We start from the raw sequence: 19,632 nt of genomic DNA, 5'->3' as shown, positions 1-19,632 counted from the left end.
CGTATATTTTAGAAATAATACGCGCATGAACACCCGGCATGCATACTTATATACAAGGTGGCGCAAAGTGCATATTTATTTTGAACTTTACGGACCCGATGCCTTGTCTGTTTGTATACTGAAGTTCACGATGTCTCAAATAGATGAACGTCATACATTTACAAAAATTATAAATCTTCCCATTGGCTGATAAATTTTGCGCCACCTTGTATACATTGATGACATATGTATAACTTAAATGTGCATGTAATTTGTTCGTATCCATTTTTTAAATCTACCTACTTTCTTGTACTCATTTTTACTTCCCTTGCCACCAATTACAGTGAAAAATGTCAGCGAACTGTCATCGACAACCCATCACTTCTACAACGCGGACTCGTGCGGCGCCGTTGATGAGCGCTCCAGCAGCGGTGTTGCGGGGGGAGGCAACTGTAATGGCAAGGATGTTTCAATGGAAACATGCAATGCCAATGACAGCGACGAGGATGTCATTGTGGACGACGATGATTCTATTAAAATTACGAATCTCTGCAGCAACAAGAAACGAAAGTACGAGGAAACCGTAGTTAGTAGCAGGTGAGCAAGGCGAGATGAAACTCTTTCGCATAAGCTTTAACACGGCCAAAAAATGTATGTATGTATGTTTAATTGCTTGTCCTTTTGATGTCTTGCAGGACATCGGATAATCACTCTCCAATACTTGAGCAAGAACGGCCACGCTCGGAGCCACAAGTGACCAGCACAGAGCCGAACATGGAAATGGCTAATAATAATAATAATAATATCAACAACAACAATTCCAAATACACCACCTTCGAGGAGTTGCGTGCAAAACAACAACAGCAAACGGAAGCGGAGAATGGGCATAGCATTGGCGGCAACGTAGGCGGTGTTGGAGGTGGCAATGGCGGTGGTGGTGTGGGCAATTGTGGCTCGAATGTGAACTTAATGGTGCCGGGACTTACGCAATTGGACACAAAGGTGGGATTTAGTTCGGATAATAAACCGGACGATGAAAACAAATGTTTCATTTGTAAGGTACGAGTAAATTGAGTTTCTGTTTTCCGTCTTCATAAAAACAAAAAAAAAAAAACAAATACAAAAATGCACTAACTTCTAACATGCTCGATGTCCTTATAAGTACTACACTATAAATTCTATTTGCACTCAAAAATAATCTTAGAAAATCACTTAACTAAGTGCATATGCCCATATTCCTGATTTGTATGCTTGTGCGAGTATTTAAAATTTCAATCGCATTACTTTTCTGCTCTTCTCTTTAAGACAGGTATAAAGGATTTTGCAACGGAATCCTTCTTTCGCGGCCGCAACTTGTACTTCCATCAGAGTTGTGCGAATGTGATGAGCAGCTATCGGCTAAGTAAGGACTTGCAGCAGCAACAACAAAACCTGATACAACAACAACAGCGAGAAGCACAAAAATCACCATCGCCGCAACAGTTGGTGAATCTTTAAGAATTTATATTATTAAACCCCCACATACAACACCCTGAACCACATAGATAAGTACATACATCCATCCCCCTGCACATGCAAACTCGTAACTCGTATAAAAAGTGGAAAATGGACTAGCAAAGGTGTGCTTATGTGTACCGTAGTATTTCAAAATTAAGAAAGTAGTAAAGTGCGGGTAGTGTGGCGCGCCGATATACAATACAAACACGAGTTAGGGGTGTTCTTATATGTATGGTATTTTTTGTTTGTTAATAAAATGTAGGTATTTTTTCTCTATATATAGTTTTTTATATATTTGAGGGCATACGGGATTATATTGTATAGAGACGCAAAATTAAAACAACCTTTAACAAATTTTTTTTAGTTCTTCTCAGTTATTCAAACAATTATTCAACCGATAGCAAATTATATAAGTATACGTCCCTGTTATGCTGAAGAAAAATACGTGTGATTGCGATAGCAAAACAGAAATCCTTTTTAACTTTTAGAATCTTTATAAAATGTTGCATATCTCTCATTTAAGGAGAGAACATCAGGAAGTGGATTATTGTACTGTTTAATATTACAGTTTTTGCTGATCATAATGAAATATTAAATATTTTGGTCCAAAAAAAAATTTATTGTCTGGGTGATATACGAAAAAAATCAACACAGTCCTTGCTCATGTTACTTCGTTTCCGTCTAAAAAATGACTTATTGGGCAAGTGTGTGAATACGTGTAAAATAAGCGAGCAGAAAACCTGGTAATATATCATCCTCGTTCAAAACCCACATTTAAATTTTTCATCCACGTCACCGAGGATTCGGCAGCCGAATTCTGCAAAAATCTTTTCGCCATGAAAAATGTCACCCTTGAATGACGTTCAACATTACATTGATCATAAGAATATACATGGGTTACCAACGCAGAATTGTTATGTCCCTACTGGGAAACCTGTTATTAATTAAAAATTCATGGCTGTAGTCGAGAAATAATTTCTATGAGACAATATCTACAAATTCTAATAGTATAGTATATATATAGTATAGATCAACAATACCTAAAAAAATGTCCATAACATTTTTGACCTTTTTATATTATCACATAAAAAATTCACCATACATATACTGGAAAAAATTTAGAGTAAATATAAAATGTTTACCCAAGGAAGATAGGTTACCAGGTTTGGCCAATGTACTAGGATGCGAACAACTTGCTGCGTCACCGGGAACTCAGCAGCCGAATTCGGGCTGCTCATTTCACACGTATTCACACACTCGTCGAATCAGTCGTTCAGACCACAGACGACAACGAAGTAATATGACCGATTTGTTGATTTTATTTGGTATATCATCAACACAATCTTAGTTTTTTCATAAGAAAACGCTACCGTGAACCCAGTGACGGTAGCCAATCAGCTAATTCTATCAAAATCGCTTTGATGCAGCCTGATATTGGTCACACCTGTAAAAATCTTTCCCCATGAAAAAAAAATTAGAGTAAATAAAAAATCGTTTTCCTATTTTTTCTACAGAATAGGTATAGTAAATTTTTTTAATGATGAAATAAACGAGTCAAATGTCGTAGAAAAAATTTACAGTAAATAAAAAGTTTACCCAATCCTTTTTCCATTTTATTTAGAATATGAATAGCGAATTTTTTTGTGATGAAGTAGAAAGGTCAAATGTCTTCGGCGGGCCTCCGTATATTTTTATAACTTAAAACTCGTTCAAAACAAAATTGAGAATAATTTATTCCCATATACTCTAAAATACGCACTGCAGTTCGTTTCTACTCAAATATATCTACAATTTGATATACATCTCGCACAAGATATATTTTCACTGGCACACAGCCTTAGAAGAACTTTGAATATGGACGGCAATTATTATGGCTTTGTTCGTCTCCAGGCACCTTTTTTCAGATTTCTAACTTCATAACCAGTAAAGTATTAAAGAATAACCAGCTTTTACAGAAAAAAATCTTGCGAAAAAAGTTAAGACAATTTTGAGAATTCTTGAGTATTATTATTAAACAAATGTCTTGACCAGTTTAAGAATAACTGCCTTCAGCTCGATACGCTTCTATTAAATGTAGTTCACTTAACCTGAAAATTTGAAAACATTCTATTTTATTAAGGTCCCAAAATTTGTATTCTCAATGCAAATTAAAGGACACCCCTAACTTATACTCGTACACACAGTTACACACACACACGATTAAACATTAGCTACAGAGTTTTAGTGAAAATGCGTGGAATCCGAATGTATGCCGATTAACAGTACATTTTATTTGTAGACTTCCATCTTTTTATTTCTACGTTAACATACAAATTTTTAAAGTTGTTTTGTTTTAATAAATTAGTATTAAAATGCATTTCAAATAATTTCGTATTGATATATCAGTACTGGTAAGCACAATGTTGATCTGTAAAAAAATTTATAGCTGTATTTCTGATTGAATAAATACCTACTAAATATAATTTTTTAGATTCATATTTTTAGTTTTGTTGTTTAGAAAATATTTATTAATTTATGGTTTTAACCTTTTTCTAATATTTAAAAACAAAAATTGTGTGCTATAGTTGTTAAACCTCTGTGTGTATCTTCAGATTAATACAGAAATGTGTATTTAGTTTCTAAGCAAAAAGTGTATTTAATGAAAAAATGTAATTACCTAAATAATACTATTAAAAAATAGTGCTAAATAAATTAAAAAAAAAACTAACGCATTAAAAATACTTATAAATCCCTAAACATCTGAGTAATTTATTTTTATGAAAATGGGTTTGTATTGCTTGTATTTTCTTTATATTTAGTACCAAAAAGTTTCACATGAACTTTAAACACCGCCTGAATTGCAAGAAGTGCTCAATAAAGAAACACTAACACCAACTAAACTTCCGGTTCTCTCCCTTACAACTGGCCGATGCTCCACAAGTTAATATCAAAAATTTGGTATTGCTGCGTTTCTGGGTGTACGTTGGACGATTCTACTCAATGTCGATTCTTAATAGGACTATGAATAAGTTCGTTACGGTTTTACAACAGATGGCGTAACTGGATTATTATTCCATCGATCCACATTTCCAAACATTCATTGGAGAGCTACTGTCGTAAGGCACAAACGTCAGTATAAGTTTTTTATTTGAAGCGTAAACAACAATATTTTTACCACACTTGAAAATGTCGAATTTCGTGCCAAATAATGTGTTTTTGCGGGGAATTCTTCTTCATTATTTTAATATGAAGAAAAAAGCAGCCGAAAGTCATCGTATCTTGGTGGAAGTTTATGGTGAGCATGCTCTATCTGAGCGAACGTGCCAGAAGTGGTTTGCACGCTTTAAAAGTGGTGATTTTGGCTTGGAAGACGAAGAACGCGAGGGTGCGCCGCCAAAGTTCATGGATACCGAATTGGAGGAATTGCTCGATCAAGATCCGGCTCAAACGCAAGAAGAGGTTGCAAAAACTTTGGGAGTTGATCAATCAACCATTTCCAAACGTTTAAAAGCCATGGGAATGATCCGAAAGGTAGGCCATTGGGTGCCGTATGAATTGAAGCCAAGAGACGTTGAACGCCGTTCTATGGCATGCGAACAACTGCTTCAACGGCACAAAAGAAAGGGTTTTTTGCATCGAATTGTGACTGGCGATGAAAAGTGGGTCCATTACGACAATCCAAAACGTCGGGCAACGTATGGATACCCTGGCCATGCTTCAACATCGACGTCGGCGCAGAATATTCATGGCCTGAAGGTTATGCTGTGTATCTGGTGGGACCAGCTGGGTGTTGTGTATTATGAGCTACTGAAACCGAATGAAACGATTACGGGGGATGTCTACCGACGACAATTGATGCGTTTGAGCCGAGCACTGCGAGAAAAACGGCCGCAATACGCCGATAGACACGACAAAGTTATTTTGCAACATGACAATGCTCGGCCACATGTTGCACAAGTGGTCAAAACATACTTAGAAACGCTCAAATGGGATGTCCTACCCCACCCGCCGTATAGTCCAGACCTTGCGCCATCCGATTACTATCTCTTCCGATCGATGCAACATGGCCTGGCTGACCAGCACTTCCTTAATTACGATGAAGTCAAAAAATGGATCGATTCGTGGATTGCGGCAAAACCGACCGAATTTTTCACAAAGGGAATCCGTGAATTGCCAGAAAGATGGGAAAAAGTAGTAGTAAGCGATGGACAATATTTTGAATATTAAATTTCTAACCATTTTACGTCAATAAAGTTTCAAATTTCGAAAAAAACCGCACGAACTTATTCATAGTCCTATTACTTCGACCCAAAGTAAAGCCTAGATTATGTTGGTGACCCATTCATTGAGATGCGCTATCCAACTCGAGTGAACCTTGTAGAAGGTGACCCAAAATTAGTCATCCTTTTTTACTCAATAAAAATAAATTATTTTGAGTGATGGAAATCTTTAATTCGACCATTATGCGCTCCACTGCTTCTCTGTTACTGCGTCTAATACTGCAGCTGTCTAGTTCACAAGTGTCAAATATGATTGACCTACGACGCCATTTACAAAAGTATTAAATTTTCCGATAGGGTGATTAATTTTGCGGCACCTTGTGTTATGGTGGAAAGACATCGATCTTTAAAAGTGGTACCCCAAAGCTTTCGGTTTAAGAGTCTACTAAAGTAACAGCGTCGGTTCACGACACTTTTCAGCTGAAAACCAGCATTAGATTTAGAGCAGGCGAATCTCTGCATAAAATAACACCTACGTAAAGTCCTCTAGCAGCGAATTATAACCACACTCTATAGGTCTCTCATCACGCCCATCCCATTTTCTGGCACAGAAGCATTGACGATAAGAACACCTGATGTAAATGGCTCTTAAAGTATTTAAGAAAAAGATTCTGAGCATGCTTTATTGGACTTTGCGCGTTTTGGCAACGGCGAATGTGATAGGTCATGCAACGATGGGCTATATGGGATGTTCACAGACATGGAACTAGTGCAGCGAGCTAAGATTCAGCGGCTCCGCTGGCTAGGTCACGTCGTACGAATGAACGCAAATGCTACAACTATGAAAGTATTCGTTACGATGCCTGTGTAAAGTAGTAGGGGCAGAAGAAGGCCCGCACTGCATTGGAAGCTCCAAGTGGAAAAGAACTTGGCTTCACTTTGCACTTCTAATTGCCAAAACCTCTTAGGCGTTTACTGCGCCAATAAAGATGAAGATGTATAAAAATATACCCCACAGAGTTCCGAAAGCAAAATTACGAAATGCTTTGAATGCGAACTCCTCTTTTTGATATGAACTTGGATCTATATTGTCTTCAGATCCAGTGAAAAAACATACTTTAAACGAATGATTACCTCAGTTTAGAGAATATTTCAGGACCCAGGCAAATTTCTATAGTTAAAAGAATGGTGATCTTATGACCGTTCTCAGGACCATAACTGGTTGTTACTTTCTTTCTGCTGCCGGGTTTTCACGTTCCGTGCGTTTACTGATCTATCTAGTAACATTTGTAGCAAAGAGTCGTCTGGGTAACATCAAAGGTACCATTCTCTAGGTAACTACAAAATATACTGCTACTAATTGCTACTATCTTGTTCTTATTCTTCGTGACTGGCGCGATAACCGCTTAAGCGATTTTGGTCGAGTTTAACAAAGCGCACCAGTAATTTCTTTCTCGTGCTAACCGACGCCAGTTGGAAACACCACGGTATCGCAACAAATACTTTCAGAGCTGGAGCGTTTGTGTCCATTCGGACGACATTTATTCGCTGCACTATATCTATGTTGTCGTTAACTCATACAGCTCACAAAGGTACAACAATCTTCCGCAGAATCTACAGAAAAATTTGTACCACACTTTAAGAATGATAGATTATCATGTTTAGCCATTCAGAGCAAATTTGTGAGAGATGCTGCGTCAACGGAGACTCGGCAGTAGAATTTTGCTCGCTCATTTCACACGTTATTCGGGCAGCAACAAAGACTTCGTTGATTATTTTCGCCAATATTACCAACACAATCTCAGTTTTTTTTGTAAACAAACCAAATCAGCTAACACGTAATCAGCCGATGACTTCAAATTCGCTGAAAGCCGGTTAACGGTCTAAGGTTGGGCACATTTCTGCATTCTGTACATCGTGACCAAACTTCATGTCAGATTTTTATAATTTGCAGAGCCTAACCGAAGAAATGTGAAATTAAATTCATCTCTTTATGCAAAATTCACCACTTTGTGGACTGAGAGATCCGCAATCATTGAGCACGGCGTAGATTTGTTGCATATGACTCATTTTGAACTGAAACAGCGATGTTTTTGGCATTTCGATCGATTCACTTTCTCGCTGGCACTGAGATATTCTATAGTGCGAATGTGTGCGGGCCGACTCCAGTTTATTCATTATAGCAAGCATATCCCCACTGCGTAGACTATGAATTATTACTTTTGGCACTTCGGTGTACTAAAATGCTTTTCTCTCAGTGTCTTATTTTTGAGCAAAGAACTGACCGAATAAGAATTATTTTCGATCTCTACTTGTACAACATACATATATTGGGCTACATATAAATACATGTATGTATATAAATACATTATATATACATATGTACATGTCCATATATGGAAGTAGATCAACATACAATCTTTTGAAACGGTCAATGGAAAGTTTTTTCTTTAAGTTGATGTAAAATCAAGAAGCTTAATTGATAACGAAATTTACAGCGGCATCCACTAGCAGCAACAACAATTTAACTAGTCTCTCGCTTTAGTCTCTGAATATGTGTATGTGAGCATTTTGCGTGGTAGGGGAAATGAAAAAGAGGCTTGGCAGTGTGAGTACAAAAAATACAACAAGAAGAAAGCACTAGTTTTTATCAGCTACCGTGAATATTGTGCGAAATTATCGACAACACGTGTGAATAAATAACACAAATGATAATCGGAGAAAACACGAGTTATAACAAAAGACCAACACACCAAAACAATTCGTTGGAGCATTCAGCGATCGTGCGAACGATGCTCTATTTCAGTCATAGGGGAGAAGTGTTGGCGTAAAGTACTAATCCCGGGAAACTTAAGTGTATATTAAGTGAATTCTAGTAAACTACAAAGTGATCATAATCATACGTGCATACATACATATACGTAATAAAAGAAAATTTACGTATTTCCAGTATTTCTAAAGTTAGAAAGTGAGTGAAACGTATTTGACTATTATTATTTGTATTAATTCTATAATAAATAGACGATTTCAATTTTTTTTTCTGGCGACCGTCGTGCGATGATTTAAATAAAATTATTTTACTTTCAGAGACATTTCTATTTTCGCTCATTATGTTCTCAAAATTCTCCTCCAACTTGGCTGTGCGCTACATGAGCAGCCAACAGCAAAAGCTCCAGCAGACTGCACACAAAGTGACATCACAACAAGTATTTGACCGTGAAAACAAATACGGCGCACACAATTATCACCCCCTACCGGTGGCGTTGACACGTGGCGAGGGTGTTTTCGTTTGGGATGTTGAGGGTAAACGTTATTTTGACTTTCTAAGTGCCTACTCAGCTGTCAATCAAGGCCATTGCCATCCAAAAATTGTGAATACTCTAACGGAACAGGCGCAGAAGCTAACGCTGACATCCAGGTGAGTATTTTAAAATTTATTGGTGTCCGTTGTGACAGCAAAAAAGAAAACACAAAAGCAATGTCTTTGACACTTGGAAATTTAATTTGTTTCATTCGATTTTTGTATGTACATATGTAAATATGAAATTGGAAGAAAATATTTCTAGCGAGTTTAAAAATTCTTTATACTATCACTGTCCATCAGTGTTAGTGTTTTACTACTAAAGTCGCAATTTGGGCCTTTTTGAGAGCTTATCAACATTTTAGACATTTTGACCCCAACATTTTAGAAGCTTATCATGATGCGACTTTTAACAACAAAACAATTGATTTATTACTTTTGAGTGGATTTCTGTTCGAATGCAACGTAGTCAAATAAAAACATATCCCGTTTGAAATGCACAATACAAGAATAGCAGCGCAGAAGTTAAATTGTCGGTATTTATGCTAAAATTTGTACTAAACGTACTAATTGCTGTCACATTTCCCTTATTCGGTGTTGTAATTGCTAATATCCTTACAATTTTCTCTTATTATCCTTACACTTGGAGAAATTTGTACTTAGACTCTTCGCCTGGTCGAATGCATATTTTGATTAATAAATTCACTTCTAAAGGGTGTTTTATTTAGAGGTTAGGTTTTCAAGATGAAATAAAACGTATATAATTTAATGTTATGGCCAAGAATTTAGCTTTATTATAAAGATAAGGGCTTGCCATTATGTTTTAAAAATGATTTCGGGCAAGTGGCCGCCGCGGCTGGCTCGAATAAATTCCAGCCGAGAGGCCCAATTTTCGACCACTTTTTGCAGCAATTGGGGCCGTATGTCAGCAATAACGCGCCGAATATTCTTTTCCAAGACGTCAATCGTCTCGGGCTTATCTGCGTAGACAAGCGACTTCACATAGCCCCACAAGAAATAGTCCAGCGGTGTTATATCGCACGATCTTGGAGGCCACGCCACAGGTCCACGGCGCGAGATAATGCGCTCACCAAAAGTTTCCTTCAATAAATCGATTGTTGTGTTGGCTGTATGGCATGTAGAGCCGTCTTGTTGGAACCAAAGGTCGTCCACATCAACATCGTCCAATTCAGGCACGAAAAAGTCATTAATCATGGCTCTATAGCGCTCTCCATTGACCGTAACATTATGGCCGGCTTCATTTTTAAAGAAATATGGACCAATGATTCCCTCTGCCCATAGAGCACACCAAACAGTGACTTTTTGAGGATGTAACGGCGTCTCAGCAATGGCTTGTGGATTATGTTCACTCCAAATGCGACAATTTTGCTTATTGACATACCCATTCAACCAAAAGTGAGCTTCATCGCTGAACAAAATTTTCTTGTGAAATTCGGGATCGGTGGCCATCTCGTTTTGGGCCCATTCACCGAACGTGCGACGCGCTTGATGGTCGTTCGGCTTCAATTCTTGCACGTGTTGGATTTTGTAAGCCCGCAAACCAAGATCCTTCCGCAAAATCTTCCATAAAGTGGATGGGCACATCTCCAATTGCTGCGCGCGATGGCGGATGGACTCATTCGGGTCTTCTTCGATACTCTGCTCCACAGCAGCAATAGCGTCTTCGGTGCGCACTGTACGACGTCTCTGAGGATGCGTATTATCCACTAGAGCAAACGTGGTGCGAAACCGATCCATGGTTAATCGAATTAGTGACTCTGATGGACGAGTATGTCGACCGAATATTGGACGCAGCGCGCGATGCGTCGCGCGAACCGAACCATTATTTTCGTAATAAATTTGCACGATTTGCAAACGTTGTTCAGGTGTAAGTCTATTCATTATGAAATGGCAAACCAAACTGAGCATAAATCAAGTGACAGCTGTCAAAAAGACCATCTACGAAAAAAGTAGTGCCAACTTGAAAACCTAACCTCTAAAAAAAACACCCTTTATCATATTTCATAAAAAATATTACATTCAATGAAGTATTCATATTTCATACTATAATTTTTCCACTCGTAAAAGGATAATCAATTTTATATATACCAATATCATGCTTTATAAAAAAAAATGTTTCTTGGCAATTTTTTTATATTTATTTATTTGATATGGTTCAATATTTCCCTCTTTAATAATTGATGAAATTTGTTAAAACAAAGTAAAGACAGGAAAATGCCAAAAATATATAGGAATGCATCCGAAAATGTGTTCTGTGATATAAATCTGGAAAGTCGAATATATGAAGATTTTAATGACAATATTACGAAGCACAAAATTATAAAATGCTTTGAAACATCTTTTGTAGCCGAACGTTCTAGAAGACAGGAAGTCCATATTGCAAACCTTATTAGTCTGATGGATCAAGCTTGAAGATGGGAAAGCCATTCCATAATTTTTCATGTAATAAAATTGTGTTGTAGAGAGCGCCATTAGGGAGGGATTTCCACGCAATTTATTTACAGTCAGCCAACCTTACGAGCTCTGCAACCTGATATAATTGCATTCAATTCACTGAGAGCCAATAATATGGAAATAATCTGAAACTCCCAGATATTTCAAAAATATGTGTCTTTGTGAATGTGTATCATATAATATAATGTATCATATATCCGATTCTGAGCGAAAATGATATTGTAATGACGATGTAACGAAAGGGTACATATATGAACTTTACAGAGCCATGCATATTATACAACGGCTCCGTTATTAGGTTGTTGCTGTTTTAACAATGCATCAAACCCTGTCAGTATGGTGTAGTCATCGGTCGTTATCGTCTATCTCATCTAATGGTAGGCTCTTGAAATATGCCGCTTCAACGGGTTGGGTTTAGAGTGAGAGGAGTGTTAGATGAGTGCGTGCTCCGTTATTGAGCCATGTGATACGAAGGGATACAAACGCTAATTCCCTGAAGGTATACGCTGCGGTGATTTGCTGGTAATAACAGAGGAAGAGAACAGCCAAAATCGCATAGGCTATTAAAATAAATAATTGGCGTGTACACTTCTGTTAGGTGTTTTTCCGGGCCCCTCCTCCTATTTGTGGCGTGCGTCTTGATGTTGTTCCAAAAATGGAATTACAGACCAATAAAGAAGAGAAAGAATTTTTTAATCTTATATATAAAATAAAGTCAACTTTTTGTGTGTGTTCGCTAACCGGCCGTGTCTTTGCACCGAATTAAACCAAACTTACACCAACAGCTTCCATCTGATATCCATATTGTACAAACACATTCTAGGCTCCACGTTTTGGTCTCTATCTCGAGACCCTAGTCACGGAGCGGCATGAAAAATACTCTGAACTAAAGCATTCACCAACAGCTTCCATTTGATATCCATATTGTACAAACACATTCTAGGCTCCACGTTTTGGTCTCTATCTCGAAACCCTAGTCACGGAGCGGCATAAAAAATACTCTGTACTAAAGCATTCACCAACAGCTTCCATTTGATATCCATATTGTACAAACACATTCTAGGCTCCACGTTTTGGTCTCTATCTCGAGACCCTAGTCACGGAGCGGTATGAAAAATTCTCTGTACTAAAGCATTCACCAACAGCTTCCATCTGATATCCATATTGTACAAACACATTCTAGGCTCCACGTTTTGGTCTCTATCTCGAGACCCTAGTCACGGAGCGGCATGAAAAATACTCTGAACTAAAGCATTCACCAACAGCTTCCATCTGATACCCATATTGTACATACACATCCGAAGGTTACACGGGTTCACGTTTTGACCTATATCTCGAGCCCTATCCACCAATAGGCATCCAAACTATACGTAAGCCATCTTCAATACCTACTTAACAATGTGTGTAAGTTTGGTTTAATTCGGTGCAAAGACACGGCCGGTTAGCGAACACACACAAAAAGTTGCTAGTATATATATATAAATAAATAAATACCTAATTGAACAAGACAAAGAAGTTGTCCCTTATAAGCCGAATTACTCTACAAGTTCCCACATTAAATAGCCGAGTCGCTGCTATAGAAAGTCTAAGTGGCTTCAATTAAAGATAACCAAGCTTTATTTTGCTGTATATGCGTATATCACTTCATATACACTTACTCTTGCTACCCTGTAGGGAAAAGTGAAGCTAATACGGAAACATTAGAAAGGGTGATTTTTTAAGAGTTATAGGAAAGTTTTTCAAAAAAACACACGTAAAGTTCAGAAAAATGCATGAAATTTTGATTTAAATCGATAGTACAGTCAATATAATATAATTTAATGTTTGAAGATTATTTCATGCAAATGTTGACCGCGACTGCGCTTCAAATTTCAATGTTTCGGCCGGTATCTTACATATAAATGCTTTAATGTTGTCTTCCAATGCGTAAATTGAAGCAGGCTTGTCTGAATAGACATGAGCTTTAACATAGCCCCACAAAAAATAATCTAAAGGTGTTATGACAGGTCCCGAACGTAAAATAAAATGTTCACCGAACTCGCCTCTCAACAAGTCCATTGTTACGCGTGCTGTGTGGCATGTGGCACCGTCTTGCTGAAACCACATGTCATGCAAGTCAAGCTCTTGCATTTTGGGCAAAAAAAAGTTGGATATCATTTCACGGTAGCGCTCAACATTCACAGTTACGTTACGATTCGCAGCATCTTTGAAGAAGTATGGCCTATGATACCTCCATCCCATAAACCGCACCAAACTGTGACCTTTTCTGGATACATTGGTATCTCTTGCAATTCTTCTGGCTGATCTTCACTACAAAATCGACAATTCTGCTTATTTACGTACCCATTGATCCAAAAATGAGCTTCGTCGCTGAACACAATTTTTCGATAAAAAAGTGGATCTTCGGCCAACTTTCCAAGAGCCCATTAACCAAAAGTTCTGCTTTGCGGTAGGTCGTTCGGCTTCAATTCTTGCACCAGCAGTATTTTGAGAGGCTTCACACCTAAATCCTTTCGCAAAATTGTCCACGTTGTTGAGTAACAGAGGCCGAATTGCTGCGAACGGCGACGAATCGGTAATTGATGACCATCATTAACACTGGCCGATACAGCTGCGATATTTTCTTCAGTTCGCACTCTACGTAAGCGTGTTGGTGGTTTGATGTCCAATAATGTAAATTTGGTTCTAAATTTAGTCGCAATAGCTCGAATAGCCGCTTCAGTGGGTCGATTAAACTGACCATAAAATGGAAGAAGCGCGCGATAAACTTTCTTAACAGAACACGCATTTTTATAATAAAATTCAATGATTTGCAAGCGTTGTTCGTTTATAAGACGATTCATGGTTAAATTATAGACCAAACTGAAGATGTTTGATAGTAAAACAAAAGCCGAAACGTGCGTCAGCTGTTTAAACGAACTGTTTAAAAAGATAATAACTAAAAAATCACCCATTAGTTCAGATACTGGTATTTAATAGAAGAAATCATACTAGATTGTCATTGATTAAAACAATGTCGGTTTAAAATGTTCAATTTGTCTGCAAATTTGTTGATTTAAGGCTCGGCTATTGTATAAAAAATGGTGCTCTTCAAAAAAGGGCCAGGCACATAAAATATGAAATCGAAATTACTAAAACGATAACAATAAACGAATATTAGTAAATTTTATACCTTAAATTATATTCCCTTATTTTTAATTTTTTAATATTTATTAATTTTTTTTTTAAGAATTTGTTTCATTTTTTTCGGATTTATTGTGTAATTTTGAACAAATATTTGTATGTTGAACCAAATGAAGTTTCATTTAATTTAAAAAAAAAAGTATAATTCTTTTAATTAATATGTAGAATATTTCAAAACGTTGGAATGGAATGGATGTTTTTCCATATTTTAATTGGTCTAAAAGTGGATTTTTTAGAAACATATCGAACTATTGTTTTTTTTTTAGTTAGTATGAAGTGGTATTTTGGTGACGCATGGCTAGACAATTGGCATTTTCTAGGACATTGGCGCGTAAAAAATACCCCTTATATGCCGATAGCCTAAGCTGCTAGTTTTCTTACTCCTGTAATGTAATTATTTACAATTATACACCCCCTTTTTGGGTGTTTGGCCGAACTCCTCCCCCTATTTGACGTGTGCGTCTTAATGTTGTTCCACAAATGGAGGGACCTACAGTTTTAAGCCGACTCCGAATGGCAGATGATTTTTTATGAGGAGCTTTTCCATGGCACAAATACACTCGGAGGTTTGCCATTGGCTGCGGAGAGGCGACCGCTATTAGAAAAAACTTTGTCTTCATTTTTGTGTTTCACCGAGATTCGAACCTACGTTCTCTCTGAATTCCGAATGGTAGTCACGCACCAATCCATTCGGCTACTGCGGCCCAATTATATTTAATATAAATAAATAAAAAAATACCACTTGTTTACATGGAAAAAAGATAGAACACGAACTGGTTGAGGTGAAAATGTGACCTGGTAGTGTCATATTTCACAACCAGTATTTTTCCCTGCAGGGTATCTGCTTGTATGCATATTCATATGTATGTGACAAAAACTTTCCATAACTTGGTGTAAACGACAAACGTTCATCAGAGCCAATAAAAATGTAAACAAACACACATAACACATAATTCAAGTACTCTTGGCTACACAAAAGATTGATTAAAACCACAGTTATCTATCATTCGCAACGTCTATTTTCGCGAAGACTCGAGCTTCTCAGGCTATTTATAAAATTATTTATTAATCGTTAAAAATATATACTCACATATAAGTGTACATACATACATATATTGAAGAAAATATATTTAGGAATTAATTGGGCATGAATGAGCGGTGTTTGGCGTATCAAATTTATTACTTGCCGCGAAATGAATCTATATATATTCACGTACATATTATCAATAGACATTTACATATATAGTACATACATGCAGCGCTTATCAATATTTTTGCCTTGTTGCGATCGCCGTAGCTAAGTCAGCTTAAATGTGACTATCATTTGTTCGGTCACCGGTTCGCAAACAATGTAAAGATGAAGCATACAATGAAAGAAAAGTGCTTTAGAGTAGAGGAGTATATTTTCGCCATGAAAAAAATTTGCCCGTCAACACCGTGCACACCACAAATTGGAGAAAACGATCGCCAAAACACTTTACGAAGGAGTGCAGACTCTATTAAAATGCATAAAAATGTACGAGTATGTACTTATTAGCATTGATTATATAAAAGCTATGATAAGTGGCATACAGTCGATAATGTCATATTTCCGTTGCAATTTGCGCATCGCAAATTTAGTACGAATACAAAATACACAGTGGGAAAATAAATATTTTCGGATACAAAAAATTTTATTTTTTCTGCATATTGTGTAACAAGTTAATTAAATTAAAATTAATTAAAAAAATAATTTTCTTACATCGCAAAACAACACCGTTCATTTCCCCAACAGTCGATTCTACGATATCGGAACGACCCGAATTTTTATTTAACCAATGCCTGTTACTTTAGCAGCTTTCACCAAAATTTATGGAGAGTGTCTTTTGCTGTTATACCAGAGAATGTTAGCCCCTATTAGAAAAATCTTTTTCTCTCATTTTGTGTTTCATGCTCGGAGAACCTACTCCAGGAGATTCGAACACACCCACGGATAGTAGTCACACACCAAGCCATTCGGTAACGGCGGCTGCTATATCATCATTTTTAGCCGTAGTTCAATATTGAAATTTTTAACGTGCTTCAGTTCGAAATAGGCGAAATCAGTCGATTACACACGAATTGGCAAATTTCGCGTGGAATGAAGTTTCTTCATCACTTGAAGCGTCGAACCTTCTTTGGTATCAAAAACTTAAAAATTAAAATCAAATATACTGAAAGCGGGCACGAATTGCCTCATAAAAGCCTCCAATGTAACAACAAAACTAACCGATGGCCTTTGTCGCTAGTGCTTAAATCACATTGATTAGCATGTGCAATAAATAAAATTGAAACAAAATAAAATAAAAAAACGAAAAAAAAATAAAAACAAAAATAAATAATAATAAAAAAATAAAAAATAAAAAAAAATTAAAAAAATACAAACAAAAAAATATTAATAATAAATAAAATAAAAAATAAATTAAAAAAACAATAATTTTAATGATGTTGAAGCCAAGACATTTTTGAGCTAATAAATCAAGATTAGTCCAATTTTAAATTTAGTTTATAGGCATGTAAGTACATATGTATGTAGGTATACAGATACTATACTTAATCCAGAAAAATGATTCTGCGCTAATTAATTTCCATAGAAACCTATGTTGAGTACATAATGGTCCGCCCGTCCGATTCTAGGCACCTTAAATAGTATTGGTTATTTTTTAATCAAATTTTGCTAACTGCCAATTCTTTCAATGTGAATCAAAAATTATTAAATTCACATTTAAAGTCAACGCTCCAAAATAGTACACGATTAATACAAAATTAAACAATAAGAATCGTACATCAAAATACAATTAAAATGCTAACGTTTAATTTTTTTTTTTCTTCAGAGCCTTCTACTCTGATGTTCTGGGCGAATATGAAGAGTTCATAACAAAGCTTTTCAATTACGAAAAAGTTTTGCCAATGAATACTGGTGTTGAGGGTGGCGAAACCGCTTGTAAAATCGCACGTGCCTGGGCGTACATGAAGAAGAAAGTGCCAGATAATCAGGCTAAGGTTTGTTCAGCAAATTACGATTACAGAACTAAAAAACATATAACATTTTTACGCTTTTTAGATACTCTTTGCTGAGAACAATTTCTGGGGCCGCACCTTGTCTGCCATTTCCGCATCCACTGATCCATTAAGTTACGAAAACTTTGGGCCTTATATGCCTGGTTTTGAAATTGTCAAATACAATAACCTCGAGGCTTTGGAGGTAAGCCTACTTTTCGTTTCTTTAAATCGTAAAATTTTTTTCTATGCACTGAAAAAAACGCACACTTTCAGAAAGCCTTACAAGACCCTAATGTTTGTGCATTTATGGTTGAACCCATCCAAGGTGAGGCAGGCGTTGTGGTGCCAGATGCTGGTTACTTGACGAAAGTGCGCGAGCTTTGCACCAAATACAACGTATTGTGGATAGCGGATGAGGTGCAAACTGGTCTGGCGCGCACTGGACGCATGCTAGCCGTCGATTATGAAGAGGTTAAGCCTGATTTACTTATACTGGGCAAAGCGCTATCGGGTGGCCTCTATCCAGTCTCAGCAGTATTGGCTGACGATGCAGTGATGGAGTGTATACAACCTGGACGCCATGGCTCAACATACGGTGGTAACCCCTTGGGCTGTAAAGTGGCCATTACTGCGCTGGAAGTGCTGCTAGAAGAACGCCTAGCGGAGAATGCAGAAAAAATGGGAAATTTACTACGCAGCGAACTGAATACGCTGCCCAAGGACATTGTGAGTATCGTGCGCGGAAAAGGTCTACTAAATGCCATTGTAATCAACAAAAGTGAGTAGTAAATTAATTTAAAATTTTTCGATTATACTATTCTAAAAAAAAACATCTTTTATTCCATATTAGAATTTGATGCATGGGACATATGCCTGAGATTACGTGATAATGGCCTCCTTGCCAAGCCCACACATGGCGATATCATTCGCTTTGCACCACCACTCGTCATCTCAGAGGAACAAACGCGCGAGTGCGCCGAAATCATTAAGAACACAATCCTGAGCGTTTAAACGCTTATTATATTTTTTTATAGCCTTTGGCATTTATTAGCATTTTTTAGACACGTAAGCGCAGCCTTTAAGATAGCAACTAAAATTTCGGCATGAATGTATGAGTGTTTTGGAGATGCTACAAATACATCTGTATTTTTTTATAAAATCGGTTTATTTATATTTACTGCACTGAGCATTGAGCTTTGTGTGAAGTGTTGGGTTAAACAGTCTGTGTAATTAAATAAAATAAATATTTGAAATTTCTCATATTGTACAAAAAAGTCTGCTCAACCTTTTTGCGCTTCGTTAAATAAAAAATGTAAGTAAAGAAAAAATCACTGACTCTTTTAATCTTTTGATGTTAACCACCCGCCAGGAAAAGCCGACAAATAGTGTCTCTGCGCAATTGACTAAAGTGTGCCAAACTTGGCGAAAGTCACAAAAAGTCAACCCACCACCCTGCAAATGCCAATGTCCGTCACCGAAAACATTTAAAAATCCGATAGAATACCAGAAAAATTACAGTGAAAAGGCAAACGGAAGTTTAATATTGTCAAAGAAATGGTGTACTTCAACCGTCAGTCGAAACCATAAAGATAAATATTAAACACCCTGGCCTTAGCACTGCTTCAATAGCAGAAAAAACGTAGCGAAAGAAATTAAAAAATCTAATAATGTAAATACTCGAGCGCGGCATTATGAACACGCACCAACACCACTGCAATGTGATACCACAGGGTGAAGAAAATAATTAGCGATTTTAACGTTTTAATTAAAGTAGAAAAGGCAACAATAAACGAACGCAATGGAGGTCACACAAACAATGCAGCATACTTATTTATAATTTTAAGTGGTAGTCTCTGCGAAAAAATTGTGCCTAACGTCTTAAAGAAATGAAGTGGCCTTTGACAGGCAAAAGGTTTGTTCAGGTAAAAATTATGCAGTAACTTAAGGGGTCCCGGTGGTCTAGAAAAAAAAAAAATC

The 19,632-nt window shown here is 36.9% G+C and overlaps 2 protein-coding genes across 2 annotated transcripts in view; both read left to right on the top strand.

Annotated features, from left to right (window-relative positions):
• The window catches only part of LOC128861027 (protein Teyrha-meyrha), a 54,940-nt gene extending 51,065 nt beyond the window's left edge, over positions 1-3,875 (top strand). Inside the window, exons 7-9 of the mRNA XM_054098897.1 lie at positions 324-576; positions 675-1,038; positions 1,285-3,875. Coding sequence (XP_053954872.1) covers positions 324-576; positions 675-1,038; positions 1,285-1,476 — 809 coding nt within the window. The 3' untranslated portion in view covers positions 1,477-3,875. The remainder of the gene's footprint in view (positions 1-323; positions 577-674; positions 1,039-1,284) is intronic.
• A 4,597-nt stretch (positions 3,876-8,472) lies between these two features.
• LOC128861025 (ornithine aminotransferase, mitochondrial) lies at positions 8,473-18,814 on the top strand. The gene is made up of 6 exons (XM_054098896.1): positions 8,473-8,643; positions 8,763-9,093; positions 17,487-17,655; positions 17,717-17,857; positions 17,929-18,433; positions 18,506-18,814. The coding sequence occupies exons 2-6, from the start codon at positions 8,786-8,788 to the stop codon at positions 18,664-18,666; spliced, it is 1,284 nt and encodes a 427-aa protein (XP_053954871.1). The 5' UTR covers positions 8,473-8,643; positions 8,763-8,785; the 3' UTR covers positions 18,667-18,814.
• The last annotated feature ends 818 nt before the right edge of the window (positions 18,815-19,632 follow it).

This window comes from Anastrepha ludens, chromosome 4, assembly GCF_028408465.1.
Source record: "Anastrepha ludens isolate Willacy chromosome 4, idAnaLude1.1, whole genome shotgun sequence".
NCBI classification, from domain to species: Eukaryota; Metazoa; Arthropoda; class Insecta; order Diptera; family Tephritidae; genus Anastrepha; species Anastrepha ludens.
The sequence above is the reverse complement of the archived record's forward strand: the minus strand, read 5'-3'. Positions and strand labels throughout refer to the sequence as shown.